This window comes from Sinohyriopsis cumingii, chromosome 13 (assembly GCF_028554795.1).
Source record: "Sinohyriopsis cumingii isolate HCF-2022 chromosome 13, ASM2855479v2, whole genome shotgun sequence".
Taxonomy (NCBI): Eukaryota; Metazoa; Mollusca; class Bivalvia; order Unionida; family Unionidae; genus Sinohyriopsis; species Sinohyriopsis cumingii.
The window spans coordinates 60864833-60882071 of record NC_142973.1 but is presented as its reverse complement, the minus strand read 5'-3'; the positions used below and the strand labels follow the sequence as shown (position 1 = coordinate 60882071).

The window sequence follows — 17239 nt, the reverse complement described above, 5'->3', positions numbered from 1 at the left end:
CATTATATTAAATACTCAAACAATTTTGAAAACTGTAATTTGAAAATATATCCCCATTGTAATAAGTTATTACTGGTTCACATTTTAAGTCCAACAGTTAAAAAGTAAGATTAAAACAGATGAACATTTTTTAAATATTTTATGAATTTATTATGTTCACAATTAACTGCTGATCACAAAATGCATGTTAGATGTAAATCATTTATTTGGCATAGTCAGTTACTTGTATATGCAAACTTCTCTTTGCATAGTCCACTACTTGAATATGTGGGACTTTTTTCTGCATACATGTAGTCCAAAAACTGAATTTGTGGGACTTCTTTTGCATAGTCAATTAGTTGAATATGTGCGACTTCTTTTTGCATAGTCCATGACTTGAATATGTGGGACTTCTTTTTGCATAGTCCATTACTTGAATATGTGGGACTTTTATTTTAGACAAGAGAGGAATAGTTCTATTTAAAATGCAGGAAACAATGAATTAATGTGAATTCAAATTTTTTGTGGGGTTCCAGCTTTTTGAATTTCATGGTTTCAACAAACCATGAATTTAAAGACCCAGTTCAAAATGATCCTTTTGTGGAAATGTTGGGGCCACTTCTGTGGAAACAATTAGACCCCATTCTTAATCCTTGAATTTAAGTACCCATGAAAATTTGATTTTGTTCCAAAAGCCATGACAATAATACCCATGAAAATAAATAAATTTAGAATATACACCAAATTAGACACATAGTCTAAGCATTCTTTCAGCCAGAAATTACTTATTAGATAGCACACATTTTAAATTCTAAACACTGACATCAAGCAATGCAAGCCTAATCTTGCAGTATTAAAGCACCACATGCGAATGCCACTTCAACATCACATCATGCCATTATTAACCAGAATCAGGCAACTTGCACTAACCAATCAAATGTCAATATACCACACACGAGTGTATCTACCTAATCCTATGGGGACAGGATGATGGTTCGGTTGGGCACATGTGCTGCCCTCTATCTTCAGGGACTTCAAGTTCGGGTTGTGCTTGGGTGGATAGGGTATTTTGACAAAGTTGGTGTAACGCTTACCTACAATCTGACGGCTGCTTGAATTCTTGGCTGACTTTACCCGTGTGGTTGACTGAAAGTGAGAGAAAGACAGTTTTGTTTTGTTTATATCAAACCATCTTTGCAAAGGAAAAGAAATGGAGTGACCTACCTAATCTTCCCCATGTGTGTGACCAGGATAGAGAAATCTAGCCTCATTGGATAAGACAAAGGTTTATTGCAAGATATATCCCTGGCACAAATCTATTCCCTAAGGGTTATATTTCCCCAATCCTGTTGACTCACCAAGGGAAAACTAGTGTTCTTGCACACCAGAGAGTCCAAAAGGTTTTCATTATTGTGTTTGCAACCAGAACAGAAAAATGTACAGTCAAACCCTGTTATCTCAATTATGTCGGGGGTGTCAAAAAATCATCGACATAACCAAGTCCCAAGATATCTGGCTTAATAAAAACTAGAAACGTAATTTTAAAATATCCTTGACCTTTATCCCTGTCTCTTACTCTTAGATTTACAGGAACGTTGCTGACAATAAGGTCCTAGTTTTAAGATTAATAATTGCTATATTGTGTACAGTTTTTACTTTAATAACAAATATCGTGATTTCATATTGTTTTAAACACAATTCAGACTCCATCTGTAAATAGCAGACCATACAAAATGAACAGTGTTGATAATATATCCCTCAAGTGTGTATATGTGTGTGCACTCTGAAATAAAGGTATTCTATTTTCTCCTTTAATTCCACAGTCAATGTATATTTTGCAGTGAGCATATTATAGTTTTAATATTTCTTAGTAAATAAGATAACCTTACCTCCTAAAGACAAAATGTACGAACTTATCTAAATCTTACCACCGGCACCACTATGTAAGTGAAATGGATTTGCTTGTGTCTTTGCAGGCGGGAAGGAAATACAATATACATGTACCTATAACTGCCAGAAATCTAAATACAGATATAATTTAATGGAAATTGATACACTGTAATGTGTCGCTTTGTCAAATTGTACGAGCTCAGGACATAATTAGAAGTTGAGAAGAAAAAAAAATAACACCAAATAAAACATTAACAACCATCTGACCTTACCTAATACATTCTAATGGTTGAAAGAAATGATCGTTTTTTTCCCTATTCAAATGGCCATTGAGATGCAAATATGTGCTCTAAATAATTTATATTTACTATTAAGATATTTTAAAAATAATTCAGCTCAGTGATTTTCAGACACTGAATAAACTCATAATACTGTAGTAATAATGCTAGTCCCATTTTTTGTACTGTATAGTCCACTGTCAACCAACATGTGTAAACAAACAATTAATCACTACATGCACTGTCTAAAAATCATATAGCTGTTTAGCATTACAGCATTTACAGGCTACATGTACAAAAGATTAGCCTAGATTTGGGGCTGGCTCAGTGCCCATACAACAAACATGAAATTCTTTAATGAGGCTACCAAGGGAAAGTCGCTTCTCATAGGGAAATGAAAACCTATCACCTACTTTTTAAAATATTTTTATTATTATTATTAATTAAGCATAAGTAAAACTTGTACTATTTTAAAATATGCGCAAATTCCAGAATAGAGTAATGCATATAATTAGGAGTAACCTGCAGAAAATGAAACTTGAATGACAAAATAAATTTGTTCCAATTCGAACCATGGAAAATGCAACACTCCTAGATTTAATTGCATCAATCAGAAATCTCTTGAAATAATGGTTTGTGAGAACGAGATCACAGATTCCATTGGCATTGCTTGGGAAGGATTTTCTTATTATGTACATGTGGATAATGAAAGCTCCATGAAATGTCTGAATGTATTAAACAATGAAATTGTTTATGGAAAGTGTCACCAGTGTTAAGCATATGTATGAAAATGTAATTGCTTTTGAATTGTTTCATTGAAATAAGTGGGTCCACATGTTACTTTGGACTGAAACTTATGCCCAACATTACAGGGTTACTGACTTAACAGTGTCGAGATAAATGGCAAAAAATTAGCACAGCAAAGAAGGATCTGTTTGGGACTGTATCGAAATGCTTGTTCTCAAGATCACCTAAGTCAAGATAAGTGGGTTTGACTGTATACTCAATGGGAAAGGTTTACATTTCTCCTATTATGTTGACTTACCAAGAAAAACTATCTTCCTTGCCCTCCAGATGGACTGAATGAATTTCTTTAAGGTAAATTTTGTTGAAAAATAAAAGTGTTAGTAAAAGCTATGCATTGTTAAAACAAATGTCATCATATGTTGCATATGAGCTTATCTGTCTTGTATATTAAGATGATAATCTAGGGCTTGGCAGGAATTCTCTCCCTTAATGTCTGTGGCATAGTATCTATTCTCTTTTACCATATAAAGTTTATATTACTAATAGCAGTAACAAACTCTATGGGCTTAGTAGCAAAATAATGATCCACTGGCCTTTCAGGGAGGTAACTCAAATTTAAGCAAATGCTTAGACGTGAAAGTAGTTCTCCTCTGGATCATTATTCAGTTGACAGTAGTACTTGAAACAATAGCAGAAAATGACTTTAAAAAGAAATTTAAACAATATTTTCTCAAAGAGTATTTAAGTTAACAAATTCTCTAGTGACATATATATAAAAGAAAATTAAGAATATTTTAAAAATTATTTAGGACAGTCTATTCACAGTAGTAAAAGTGACCATAAATAGCACTATCTTGGAGTTATGTTTTTTCATCTGATTTTATATGAAGTAGTTTAATTTCAATCTACCAAACCTTAAGTATTCACAAAAATTTGATTCTAGCTTTTGGACACTGTATGACCTCCCTTTGTTTGGTGTGCAAAATATGTCTTTATGATATGGTAATCCAGCAAAAAGTCTTTATGATAATCATGCAAAATATGTCTTGATGGCATGGTAATCCAGCAAAACATGTCTTTATGATAATCATGCAAAATAAGTCTTTATGATATGGTCATCCAGCAAAAAGTCTTTATGATAATCATGCAAAATATGCCTTGATGGCATGGAAATCCAGCAAAACATGTTTTTATAATAATCATGCAAAATATGTCTTGATGGTACGGAAATCCAGCAAAACATGTCTTTATGATAATCATGCAAAATATGTCTTGATGGTACGGAAATCCAGCAAAACATGTCTTTATGATAATCATGCAAAATATGTCTTGATGGTATGGAAATCTAGCAAAACATGTCTTTATGATAATCATGCAAAATATGTCTTGATGGTATGGAATTCCAGCAAAAATTGTCTTTATGATAATCATGCAAAATATGTCTTGATGGCATGGAAATCTAGCGAAACATGTCTTTATGATAATCCTGCAAAATATGTCTTGATGGCATGGAAATCTAGCGAAACATGTCTTTATGATAATCCTGCAAAATATGTCTTGATGGTATGGAAATCCAGCAAAACATGGCTTTATGATAATCCAGCAAAATATGTCTTTATGATAATCCTGCAGAATATGTTTTCATGAAAATCCTAAATTAGATACCACATATCCTTGAAAAGTTGTTTTTCATACAGGTGAAAAGAAAGAGTATCCAGATAGATTTACATAAAAATACCACGCTCAAAGCTCTTAAAAATCTGATTTCATAGTAAAGCCTAAGGTATTTCTGTTCTTAATCTGTGGAATGTAGATAAAAATGTACCATAAATTACTGAATACAAACAACATGCATCCAAGTATAACATACACTCATGTATTACCTGCAGTTTTTCAACTGTGTGTAAAAAATATCTTAGATTACACAAAGATGTACATAACCTGCAGGGTTTCATAAAGAATAATAAAAGGACCAAAATCTGAGCTGGCTTCTTTCATTATCAACATAGTATAAAATACACAGGTATGGTGAACCACCCATTCTGTTTATCATTGAATCCATAGACTATCTAAATTTCAATCCATGTGCTCCATTTGATATAGGAACATATTGCCCTTCTTCACAAATTAGTTAGTTCTTAATAGTTATTAAATTGAAGATGCTAATTTTATTATGTTGATCTTCTCTTCTTGTTATTATATCATCTTTAAACTTTGAGAAATTTAGCATAAATGTGAAACATAACTACATAATAAACATTCGACTTGTTTACTAATTTTAACTTTGCACTGTTTCAAATAGGAAGCAAGTTTTTAAAAAATATTATTACAACATAGCAATATGAGTAAAAATCTAACTGAATAACATGCAGGCATATATACCATGCTGGGAGAGTGCATCGTAAAGAAAAACTTGGATAACTCGCCTCATATTCAACAATTTTTTGTAATACAGTATTATAACAGATGATATAGACTGATGTATCTATCATTGATATAATGATGCAACTAAGATTCTGAAGAACATTACTCTGAACAAATCAAATTGGTCAAAAGGTTTTGGAAAAGTTTTAAGAGTTCTACTTTAAGTGGAAGTAGCAACATTGATAGTGCAATCACAAAAGGGTTTTGCACCTCATTGCTTTGGAAACCATCTCAGTGATTGGAATGTCAGCCAAAATACAAGTTTTTCTTTGAGAATGTACTAAAGAACAGGACTGTAAACTTTGTTAAACCTAACTGAGCTGTTCTGTGAAGGAGAAAATATGTTTGTCTGGTTGCCATGTTAGTCAAATAACTGCTAGAATGACAACCCTGGACAACGTAAATTTGCACAGCATGCTTAAAAACATTCCTACCAAATTTTGTTTGGCTCTGAAGTTTTCTGTCCTTTTTTAAAGCTGAAATTAGCAGATGCTGAGAGAATTACTGTGCACGTAATAATGAATTTCTTAACTTCACAGAAAAATGATCAATATCCAGACAGGTCTTAAAGAGAAGAATTGCAGTTGCCCTCAAGTAAACAAAATTTATGCTGAAGAAATGCTTTTAATTAACAAAGATGAAAATATTCACGATCATACAAAAGGATTACCTTTATAAAAAGTAAATGATATGGTTTCCTAGTGTCATGTAGGTCCATGATGAAATGAGTATGAACAGATCAAAACTGCAGTATATATACATCCTTCACAGACTTGGCAAGCAAAATCCTGATGTTGTTATAATTTAGATTTATCTCCCCTGATAAAAGTATCTGTCATCTTTTTCGATCAACAATCGATAAGAACAGTTTTTATCAGGATAGGAAAAAATAATTTGCGATTTTTTTGTTAACAGGCTTGGAAATAAAATAGACTTGGCATAGGAACTGACTTATATGCATACAATAATTAAACCATATTTTCTTGACACTGAGACTTTAACAAATTATTAGTTTTTTATTAAATACGTTTAAGATATTCAACTGATATCTGAAGATGACCTTAAAGATAGCTGGCACCAAGTTCAAGGGAGGTAAATATGAAAGCACATGATGTCATGCAAAAATGGCTATTACAGGTCTTCAGTTAGGCACTCATTTACCTCTGTTCTGAAAGTTTCTGACTTATTCTCTGTCCCTGTACTAGTCTTACTCCGTTCTGTATTATCATCCTTACTGCTACCACTACTGGCACTTTGTTCCCGCAGTAACATGATTGGTCCCTGACTGTTGCCATTGGTAACACCAGATGGTTTGGCCCTGACCTTGTTGCTGCTGGCATCACCACCTAAACTGTTAGCTGTACTATTGTTACTTTTGTTCACTGGCTTCATAATAGTTTGATAATGCTTTTCAGGTTTTGATGGGTCTGAAAGGTCATTTTTCAAAACAGAACTATGAAATTTTGTACTATATTCCACAGAAGTATCTATGCTAGTTGCAGACCTGGCAGTAGAGGCAGAACTGGGAGGTACTTTAACATCAAACTTTTTTGTCTGATGATCATCTTCTTTTTTGCAATTAGTTTTGTCAATCTCAGTTCGAGGATTGCTGTTATCATCAGTTGGATCAGAAGATTTTGTATTCCTATCTGTTGATGAATCTTCAGTTTTTGCTGTTACAGTTTTGTCAGAAGCAGAACCCTTTCTGGATGTGCTGTTTTGTCTGTCGACCATACTGTCATACTGAAAATTTTGAGAATTTATTAGATTATTGGATTTAACAATCAAGAAACTTAAGCACATGCTAAACCCATAATCAAATATATTTCTAACATGCTCTTTAATCTGAAAAGAGTTTTTCATCTACAAAGAAGACACCTGCTGTGATATTTGGCATATATGCTACTATCCAATTTTAGTCAGAAGAAGGACTGAAAAATTCCTTTCTGTACTTCATGAAAATCAAATGAACAGTTAAAATTCATCAACAATAAGAAGGGGTAAATTTAATGCCAGAGTTGATCAATTGTGTTTCAATTAGAAGACATTTTTCTCTCCACACAAGAACTTTAGAATCAACACTATAAGCCGACAAACATTATTAGACTCTCAATACATCCAGAACACTCACCAACCAAACAATATTGAATAAAGAACTGATAAAAGCCACACCTATTATGCCTAATATGACATGATCCATCTTACAACAGATGTACCATTTATATGTGCTCATAAGTTCAGTCCAACTGCAAAAAGCATAGACCCTGATCTACAGTCACATTATGCACTCTCAGATCAGGGTCTATGTTGTTTGTTGTACTAATTACTTCTAACAAAATGCACAGATCTGGATCTGCCAGCACATGATTCAATGACAGATCTGGGTGTTTGCAGTTGGAACTGAGTAAGAAATGAGTATATAAGGTAGACAACTTTCAGGCATAACCCTGTGCTCCAATCAGGGTTACAGGACTTTATAATTCAAGAACTTATTGAAGGTCAGATATGGAGGTTTCTGTTTAAACTTAGTTTTGAATCTTCACATTTGAAAACCCCATATTCAATGTAATATGAATAATAAAATTTATAATAAACTGTTTATGAATAATTTCATATAAAAGAATGGAAGCATATGTGACATCATTTAATACAGAACTCACTATAATGTAGTGAACTTGAAAAAAGTTATGAAGTAAAAAGTGATCCTGTCAAAATTAAGAAACAGAAATGATTGATGTGATACCTATGGTGAATAAGGTTATCAATAAATCAAAAGGAAAAAGGAAAATGAAGGATGACAATTTTTGGAAAGAATTATGGAAATGCACTGCATTAAGAAACCACAGTTCTTTGAAATAGTGTATGGGTTCCCATGCCTGATCAAATGTAACTCCATATATCCCAATGTGATATTTTGCCAAGTCCAACTTTATATTTGCTGCTCTCATGTCTCAACCAAGAAGCTATAAAGTATAAGTTGAATGAATATATTTCCATTTCAAATGGGATGATTTATTTCAATAGTCTACTTCTCCACCTCTAGCTCTCTCATTTTCTACCAATTGATTAAATATGTTCAAATCCTTTTTCCAACCTTCAGAAGGATCTGAGATGATTCAACCACTTGTAATATGCAATGAAAAAAGAACAGTAGTTTTCCTACTTGGAAAGCTACCTCCCAGTTGGACAATATATTGTACTTTTGCTCTTTTCTTTAATAGTTCCCTATGCAGACTCTAGCAGGGAATAATTGATTCTGGAGGTTACAGACCACAGTACATTATTTTTTTTTATTACCCTAAGTGAAGCCATCTATGGAGTTTGGTCAAGGAACTTCCTCTTGAACAAAAATTATCAGGCAAAAGCAATCTTTCTCTGAGTCACAAATACTTTGAGCCCAAAATTAATCGGTCCCTTCAATACCTTAAATGAAAATCCTCCACAAACTTTGGTTGTGGTACATGGTTAGGCAATGTGTCTTTCTTCTTTGTGGCCCTGAGCTTTGACCTTTTCACCCAAACTTAACAGGCTTCTTCCATGCCCTGAGTACAAGCCTTCCATAATGTTTTGTCCTGGTCTATGATGTTAAACTAATGAAGCTCTGCAGAAAACATTTTTCTTCTTTCAATCACAGTGACCTTGGTTTTTGACATCCAAATCAACAGGCTTCTTTCTTACCCCAAATACATGCTATTTACAAACTTGGGTAATGGAGATCTAAGGTAATTGTGCAGGAATGAAATAGGAAAGTGATGTGATTTATAGATATCATATCATATGCTCCATCTTAAAGTGGGCATACTAAAGGAAATATATTGCCCAGTTTTCTGTTTCTGAATTTGTGACTGTATACTGCACAAAATCCATCATTTTAACTTAAAAATGACTGAACAATTATTACATTTCAACACTGGTGGCTGGTCACTTTGTTCAAGAATGACATCACTGCAATCAGAGCCTTTGTAAAAGAGGTAATAGAGTGGTTAAGATTTGACAGCCTTTGTCCAAGAGGTAATAGAGTGGTTAAGATTTGACAGCCTTTGTCCAAGAGGTAATACAGTGGCTAAAATTTGACAGCCTTTGTCCAAGAGGTAATACAGTGGTTAAGATTTGACAGCCTAACTCTTCATTAATTTTCATGAAAACTCTTGAGCATTTGGTTGTGGTAAATTTTATATGACAAATGGGATATTAACCTACATATAATGTTCTAACAAAAAAGCATGACAAATTTACATTCTGAGGATTTTGTCCTTAATCATAGGAGAAATTCTGGAATACTGAACCATGAAACCTTTCAAGACTGAATCCTACAGGATCAAATTTAATTACTGATTTTAAGAGTGTTTGATTAACTGTAAGGTTCACTCCTTTCAACTAAAAGTTAGATGTGCTATGTATGCTTTGACAAAACATCAATAACCAGTCTATTATTAAAACAGTTATATGTGATAATTAGCAATGAACTGGAAAAAATTATATGTATATGGTTGAATAGGCAGGAAATAACAAAATAATAGTTAATAGTACAAAAAAAAAAATATAAATGAAATTTCAGGAGCCACGACATGATTGTGTCATATCTGAATTAGTGTTATAACAGAGAGTGCTAGCATAGGGTCACAGTGTATAAATAATGTGGACAATGGTATCAGGAAACCATGTAGCTAACCTGTAATGTAGAACTTGAAGAGGTGGACAGAACGTTAGTATGTGTATATTTAAATATAAACAGTAGTTTGCCAAAATGATTTAGTGTTTTAAATATTATACCACTGAGTTCCCCTTACCTTGAAGCAAAAGAAGAAAGCTGGCAGGTCAGAAGTGGTAGAGAACCCAATGGGTCAGACTAGATTGATTCTCCTGCTGTGCCACATATATCACAGCTCTTAAGTCTGAATTGACATGTACTTGCCTGTTTCTTGCTGGACTGATTTACCTACCTGTCTCTGTTTTTCTTCTATTTCATGCTGGAGCTTTGTTGTCAGTTTCTTTATCTCTTGACCTGTATGCTCAACTTCCTCTTTCAACTTTGTCTCCTGCTTTAACAATTTGTTGATGTAATTTCTGAGAGAAAGGAGAAATGCGAGTAAGTATTTTTTTTCATTGGTCAGTGATAAATTTTATCTATAACTCTGACATACTGATTGTACTGCAATAATCTGAAGTATCATTCACAATAAAATGTAGTTAGGGGCCGTCCATTTAGTACGTACGCATGGAGGGGGGTAACCCAAATGCACATGCTTGCATATGGGGGGTCTACTGATAATGTACATACGCAGAGGAAACGGGGTGGGGGGGAATGAAACCTTGATAATAATTTGTACAATATGTAACCTGTTTGACAGGGTTCAGTCAGCGTTTAAAATTTAGCAGACACTACTAGACAAATTTTTTAACATTAATAGTACCAAAAAAATTATATTTTGTAATGAGCGACAAAGCTAAGAGTTAAAATCTAGTTTTTGGTACCAAAAGGTGAAATATATCTGGTATTTATGCAGGAAAAGAATTTTTTAAAAATCAAACACCAAACCTGCTCCAGAATCAATGATTCCACAATTAAACCCAACTCCCATATTTTTTTAATTCACCACATCTGCATGGGCTGATGATAAAATATCAGTGACTTAAGAGTTTTAGGATTGGGATGACCTAACCTGTTGCAGTAAATTAAATTTTTGTGACATTTTGTCAACTATTTTTTATCTGACCATAAAGCAAGTTTAATTCAGCAATGCATCACAGCAGGTTTATCACTTCTTTCAATGGAGTAAGGGAAATAACTTCATAGTGCCACGAATGGCATTTAGTCAAATTCCTTAAGCAAAATTTACTTCCATGTCTGATACGTAATAGAGTTGCCATTTGTTTAATTGCTCCCAAAGTGCTTGTTTTTGCTGCTGCTGGTATAACGTTTGTAGTCACACACAATCAAGCATTACATGCCATGATGGGAAATTGCATATTTTCACGTAAGAAAATAAAAGGAAAAAAAAAATAACAAAATTATTTCGCCAATTATCTAATAAATTTCACAAGTATGTCATTTAAAGATCTAGTGCAATCATTAAGCTCTGTAATCATGTATTTAATTTTAAAGACTAAAAATAAAAATAGCTGCAACCACACTTCATATTATCAAAAAATCTCTGTGCAAGAAAGTCAAGCTCAAACTCCAATCCATCAATTCAAATCTGATACTTGGAGTGTATCAAAACAATTGTAATCTAGAAGAGAAGCCAACATTCTGAGGATCATATAAATTCTATGGTTCTAACTTCACTCTAATAATAATAATAATAATAATAATAATAATGACCTTATTTAAAGAGGGTAACACAATTAGCTAAAAACTAATCTACCTTGAGGCCCTCATACAAAGGAATTTATTTATTTAAGCTGCATCTATGAAGCCACTGGATATACTGGGTTTGGAAGAAGGAAATAGAGTGGGCATTTCTAATCTCAACTGGAATACTATTCCAGAGCAGAGTTCCAGAGTATTGGAAACTTTTTTTTAAATAACTCCTTATTTGGTTTGGGAATTTTATACTGTTTGGTAGACATGGATCGTACGTGGGGAGTATTACCAGGTAACCTATACTGGAATAGTGATTGTAAGTATTCAGGAGCACTATTACTGGATATCCTGTACATTAATTTGGCTTTTCTCAAACAGATTCGGTCTTTAATAGGTAATATTTTTAACTTACCAGCTAAATTTTCCTTGCTTTCTTTCTGGATTGATATTAGCCCTTATGCTCTTTTTTGAAGATGTGCCAGCTTTGCTATATTTTTATCATTTGAATTACCCCATACTATATTACAGTAGTCTAAATAGGGTTGTATGTAACTGTTATAAAATAGTTTTCTGTGCCTTTCAGGGAGAAAATGTCTTATCCTACTGACACGCCGTAAACTTAATTGACCTTTTTACTGATATGTTTGATATGTTCAGTCCATGATAGGTTATTATCTACCAGAACACCAAGTAGTCTATCATGACAGACCATTTGCAAATTTTTATCCTTCCATGGCAGACATAGTTCATCACTATCAAGATTTGTCCTTTTTTGCCATGTTGAAAAGTAATATTTTAGTTTTACCTGTATTTACCACCATGCCACTGCATGTGCACCAGTTTTCCAGTTTGTTTTGGGGCATTCTGTAAAGAAATTTTGAGTTCATGCTTTGTGTTTTGGATGTCTGACAATGTTGTGTCATCTGCATAGACATCTGTAGACGATATTGAGTCTCTTAGTAAAAGTGGTAGGTCATTAATAAATAAAATGAATAGTAATGGACCTAGAATTGAGCCTTGTGGTATTCCATATCTAATTGTTCCAGGTTCAGACAGAACATTATTTATGTAAACATGTTGTGTTATCTCACTTAAGTAAGAAGTAAACCATCTAACTTTTCTTTCATCACAATGGTAGATTTTCAGTTTCTTCAAAAGGATTTCATGATCCACCATGTCAAAAGCTTTCCTGAAATCTATAAATACAGATCCTATTATTCTACCTTGGTCAAGTGCTTGAAGCCATTTATCAGTTAGGGACATCAAGGCAGTCTCACAGGAATGTTTCTGTCTAAAGCCTGATTGATTAGGGTGTAAAAGCAAGTGTTTGGTTAAATATGACATGAATGAGTCATGGACATGTTTTTCAATCAATTTTGACAAGTTTGGTAGTATTGAGATTGGTTGGTAGTTATCAGCGTCATCCTTAGAACCAGATTTGTGAATAGGATTTACTTATGCAGTTTTCCATATTTTGGAGACAGATGAGGTTGCAATACTTAAATTGATTATGAATGTTATGCTATCTACAACAGCAGAGGCAGAAGATTTAATGAGCCATGGACCAATCTGATCAAGTCCTGTAGCTTTCTTGGTATCAAGTTCACTGAGACATTTTGTAACAAAGCTTTTTGATACTGGTGGGATAGAGAAACATACCTCCTTAAAGATTTTGCTGCTGCAGAACTTTTTCAGTTCATTATAATTGTTTTCTATCACTGGTTCTTTCAACTTTGTGGTAATGTTGGTGAAAAAATCATTGAAAACATTTGCAATGTCAGTGTCATCAGTGACTTTGGTGTCATGTACCAGAAGTGAGTGAATTTTATTTGTTTGACCTTTGTGTGTTCCTCCAGTTAGTTCATTGAAGACTTTCCAGATGGAGTTTGTGTTGCTCTTTTTGTTTTCAAGCAATGGTTGATAATAATTTTTTTAAGCTTTTTTAACCATACTTGTTATTTTATTTCTCCATACTTTATATTGTGCATGGTTTTCCATAGCCTTGAATTGGTCTCATGTTTTCATAGCATCTAGGATTTCAGTAGTAAGCCAATTAGGTTGAATTTCAGTCTTTACTTGACGTTCTTTCAGTGGTGCATGCTTAGAGACTACATCCATGAATAAGTCAGTCCACACCCTCGGAGCTTTATCTGTCATCCAAATTTTGGATCATATTCCATGGAACTTTATATAGGTCATTGAGAAATTATTCTTCATTACCATTTTTGAACGAACTCTAATCAATGTTATAGAATGTCTCACATAGTTTTCTGATTTTGATCTTGAGATTTTGTTTCCTGGTAAATAAAAAATAACACTGGACAACAAATTTTTACAAAAGTCATGTTACTGAAATAAAATTAGTCAATTCTTATCAATTTTTATGTGCTGAACACGAATATGACAGTCAAATTGCAAAATTGGCTCTAGTTTTTTTGTAATCTGCAAGAAATTAATGTTTACATAACGAAATGCATTCCAATAGTAAAAGGTCAACTGTAATAGCCTACCTATAAAAAATCAAGTCATTGACTACATCTTAGATTTCTTCACCTGTCTCTTGTACAGCTGTTCGGGAGCATCTCTGAGGAGTGTCCAGCAGTAGTCAGCCAGCATTGTAGTGGACCATTTTCCCTGGTATCTTTGTTCCATTGTTGCGATATCTTGATGAAAACGTTCGCCGTGTTCATCACTAACAATACCACAGTTGCTAGGAAAGAAATCCAAATGGGAATGAAGGAAGTGAATCTTTAGAGACATATTGCAGCCAAGTTTCTTATACTTCATCAACATGTCTTCTACTAGTTCCTTATAGTTTTCTGCCCTAACATTTCCGAGGAAGTTTGTAGAAACTAGGCGAAAAGCATTCCATGCTTGTTTCGCGTCACCTTCCAGCAAGTTGTTGAACCGGTCATCTTTGAAAAGCTCTCGAATCTGATGACCCACAAAAACTCCCTCTTTAATCTTTGCTTCGCTGAGTCGAGGGAATTTTTCATGCAGGTATCGGAATGCTGGCAAAGTCCGGTCAATGGCTTTCACGAAGTTCTTCATCAAACCTAGTTTGATGTGAAGGGGTGGTAGCAAGATTTTCTGAGCCTCAACCAGAGCTGGGTGTTGGATATTCTTCTCTCCAATGGCTACATTCTGCCTGTGAGTCCATTCCTTCCTCATGTAGTGCATTTCCCTTGCTCGGCTATCCCACTCGCATAAGAAACACATGTATTTTGTATATCCTTGCTGCAGTCCCATTAAAAGGGCAACTACCTTCAAATCACCACAGAGGTGCCAGCTGTACTTGTTATACTCAATGGAATTCAGTAGCTGCCTTAAGTTATCGTATGTCTCTTTCATGTGGACAGCATACGCTACTGGAATAGATGGAAGAATGTTTCCATTGTGCAAAAGCACAGCCTTGAGACTCAGTTTCGAAGAGTCCACAAATAGTCTCCATTCTTGTGGGTCATGAGTGATTTTTAAAGCATTCATGAGGCCCTCAATATCGGAACAGAATATCAGATTACTTTCCTTTCTGAAGAAAGGCTCCAATTGCTGGTGGCGCTTTCGATATGCAATAATTGTGACATCTTCTTCTAGAAGATTCCATTGTTGGAGTCTTGATCCTAGCAATTCTGCCTTGTTCTTTGATAAGTCCAAATCACGAATCAAGTCATTTAGTTCTTCCTGTGTTATTCTGTGTGGGGTTGATGATGCACCACAGTGAAAATCTGGATCACTGCATGCTGATGGACCAGGAGAAGAACAGGTCGACTCACCTTTGTCTTCGTCAGATGAATCAAGAGAATATTCTGCTGGAGGTTCTGGAATAGGAAGTCCCTCACCATGTGGAACTGGTCTCAATGCAGACGGAATGTTTGGGTAGACTATTCTCGACTTCTTTCGCTTCGTTATTCCGCCGGAAAGAGGAGGAACCAAGCAGAAGTAACAGTCATTTAGGTGGTTGCTTGGCTCTCTCCACACCATTGGGACTGCAAACGGCATTGATGACCTTTTGCAATTCAACCACTGTGAAAGCTGTGTTGTACATGTAGCACAGCATATATGCGGAGCCCAAGGCTTGTCTTGGTCACCAACCTTGCATCCGAAGTAAAGATGATATGCCTTCTTCACTTGAGAATTGATACTTTTCTTCTGGTTGGCAAATGTCACTTCCCCACAAATATAGCAAAAATTGTCCGCGGTATTAACACACTTTCGAGGCATTACTGTTCTTTATTGTACGTAAATGGATAAAATAATAAGTTTTATGTAACAGTAGCTTGAACTGTCTCGCACAACGTCTAAAATATTTTAAATGCTGAACCTATCTGATTGGGCTTTATATAGTACACTGCTTACGTCAGCTTCAGCAGCCGCCTGGCATTAGTATAATAGGCCTACACATGTATAGTACACTGCTGACGTCAACTTACTTCAGCAGCCGCATGGCATTAGTATTGCATTGCATCAGAAAATGATGCAATCAACTGTGGATGATGTGAGCATGATGGTATTATGCAATGTTACATCATTATTCCGGATGTTGCTGCAGTCCTACTGGAGAAATTTACACAGTGAAACATAGAAAATGAGGTATATGAATATCTTCAAAACGAGAGCCAATACAAATTTTTCACGGTTATATTCGTGTTCGGCACACCAAAATACTACAGATTAGGGCCTTTTCAAGTCAGTAATGATTTCACTGTTGACCAGTGTAATTGTGTGAGCCAACTTGTAACTATTATAATAAAGAAAAGATTTAATTTCTTTAATGCAAATGAATTGTGGAATAAGGTATCCTAGAGAATATCATGTAGAAGATATAGCTAAATGCAGGTGATGTCAAGCATCAGGGTGATGTAGCATAATTTAGGGATATTTTCCATGAGACATTTTTATTTTAGAGGTTAAGTCGATCAATCTACTGAAAAAACCTAATATAAGATGTATACATCATTACCAACCCTGTTGTGGGGCTAAGATTTGACTGCAGGGCAGATGACGCCAGAGATTTTTTAAGCTCCAGTATACTCTGTATTGCACTGTTAGTTTCCTCTGCTCCCTTGGCAGACTTTACTCTGGGTTGTCGAGATGCATGTGGATCTGTTACATAATCTGGTCCCTTGGCTCTACTACCATCCTCCTCCTCCTCTTCCTCATCTGAGTCTCTCATTTCTGTATGGATCAAATTTTGGACTGAATAATAACCATCAGTGACACAGAAGCACAAACAGTAGCAATGTTGTTTATGGTAATTTGTCTCCCTTAGTAAAGCAATAATCTACAATTGCCAGAAATGTTCAAAAAATTAGATTGCTAGAGAACCACTTTTTCTTTTGGAGAAATTCAGAGTGCATATTAAACTCCAAATGCATGAAGTTAGATAAACAAACAGAAAAACTATAACATCATCCTTTTAAGATTAGCCACATGTGGTCCTACCTCGTCGGCTGACCCGTCCACTTCTGTGTTTGTGGTGGCCTTGATTTGAGTGATGACTGGTATCTCTTCTAGGCTCCTCCTCCACTGTACAAACAAGAACAAATGTCTGAGATACACACAACATATATAAAGCTTATAAGATGAATCCAAAACAGCACAGACCCAGATCTGC

The 17239-nt window shown here is 34.6% G+C and overlaps 1 protein-coding gene across 1 annotated transcript in view; it reads right to left on the bottom strand.

The window, feature by feature from the left end:
• The window catches only part of LOC149785676 (uncharacterized), a 256710-nt gene that overhangs the window by 10339 nt on the left and 229132 nt on the right, over nt 1–17239 (bottom strand). Inside the window, exons 35-39 of the mRNA XM_089979920.1 lie at nt 17068–17151; nt 16590–16800; nt 10262–10385; nt 6480–7061; nt 1074–1125 (exon numbers count right to left, since the gene is read on the bottom strand). Of these exons, the coding sequence (XP_089836046.1) occupies nt 1074–1125; nt 6480–7061; nt 10262–10385; nt 16590–16800; nt 17068–17151 (1053 nt within the window). The remainder of the gene's footprint in view (nt 1–1073; nt 1126–6479; nt 7062–10261; nt 10386–16589; nt 16801–17067; nt 17152–17239) is intronic.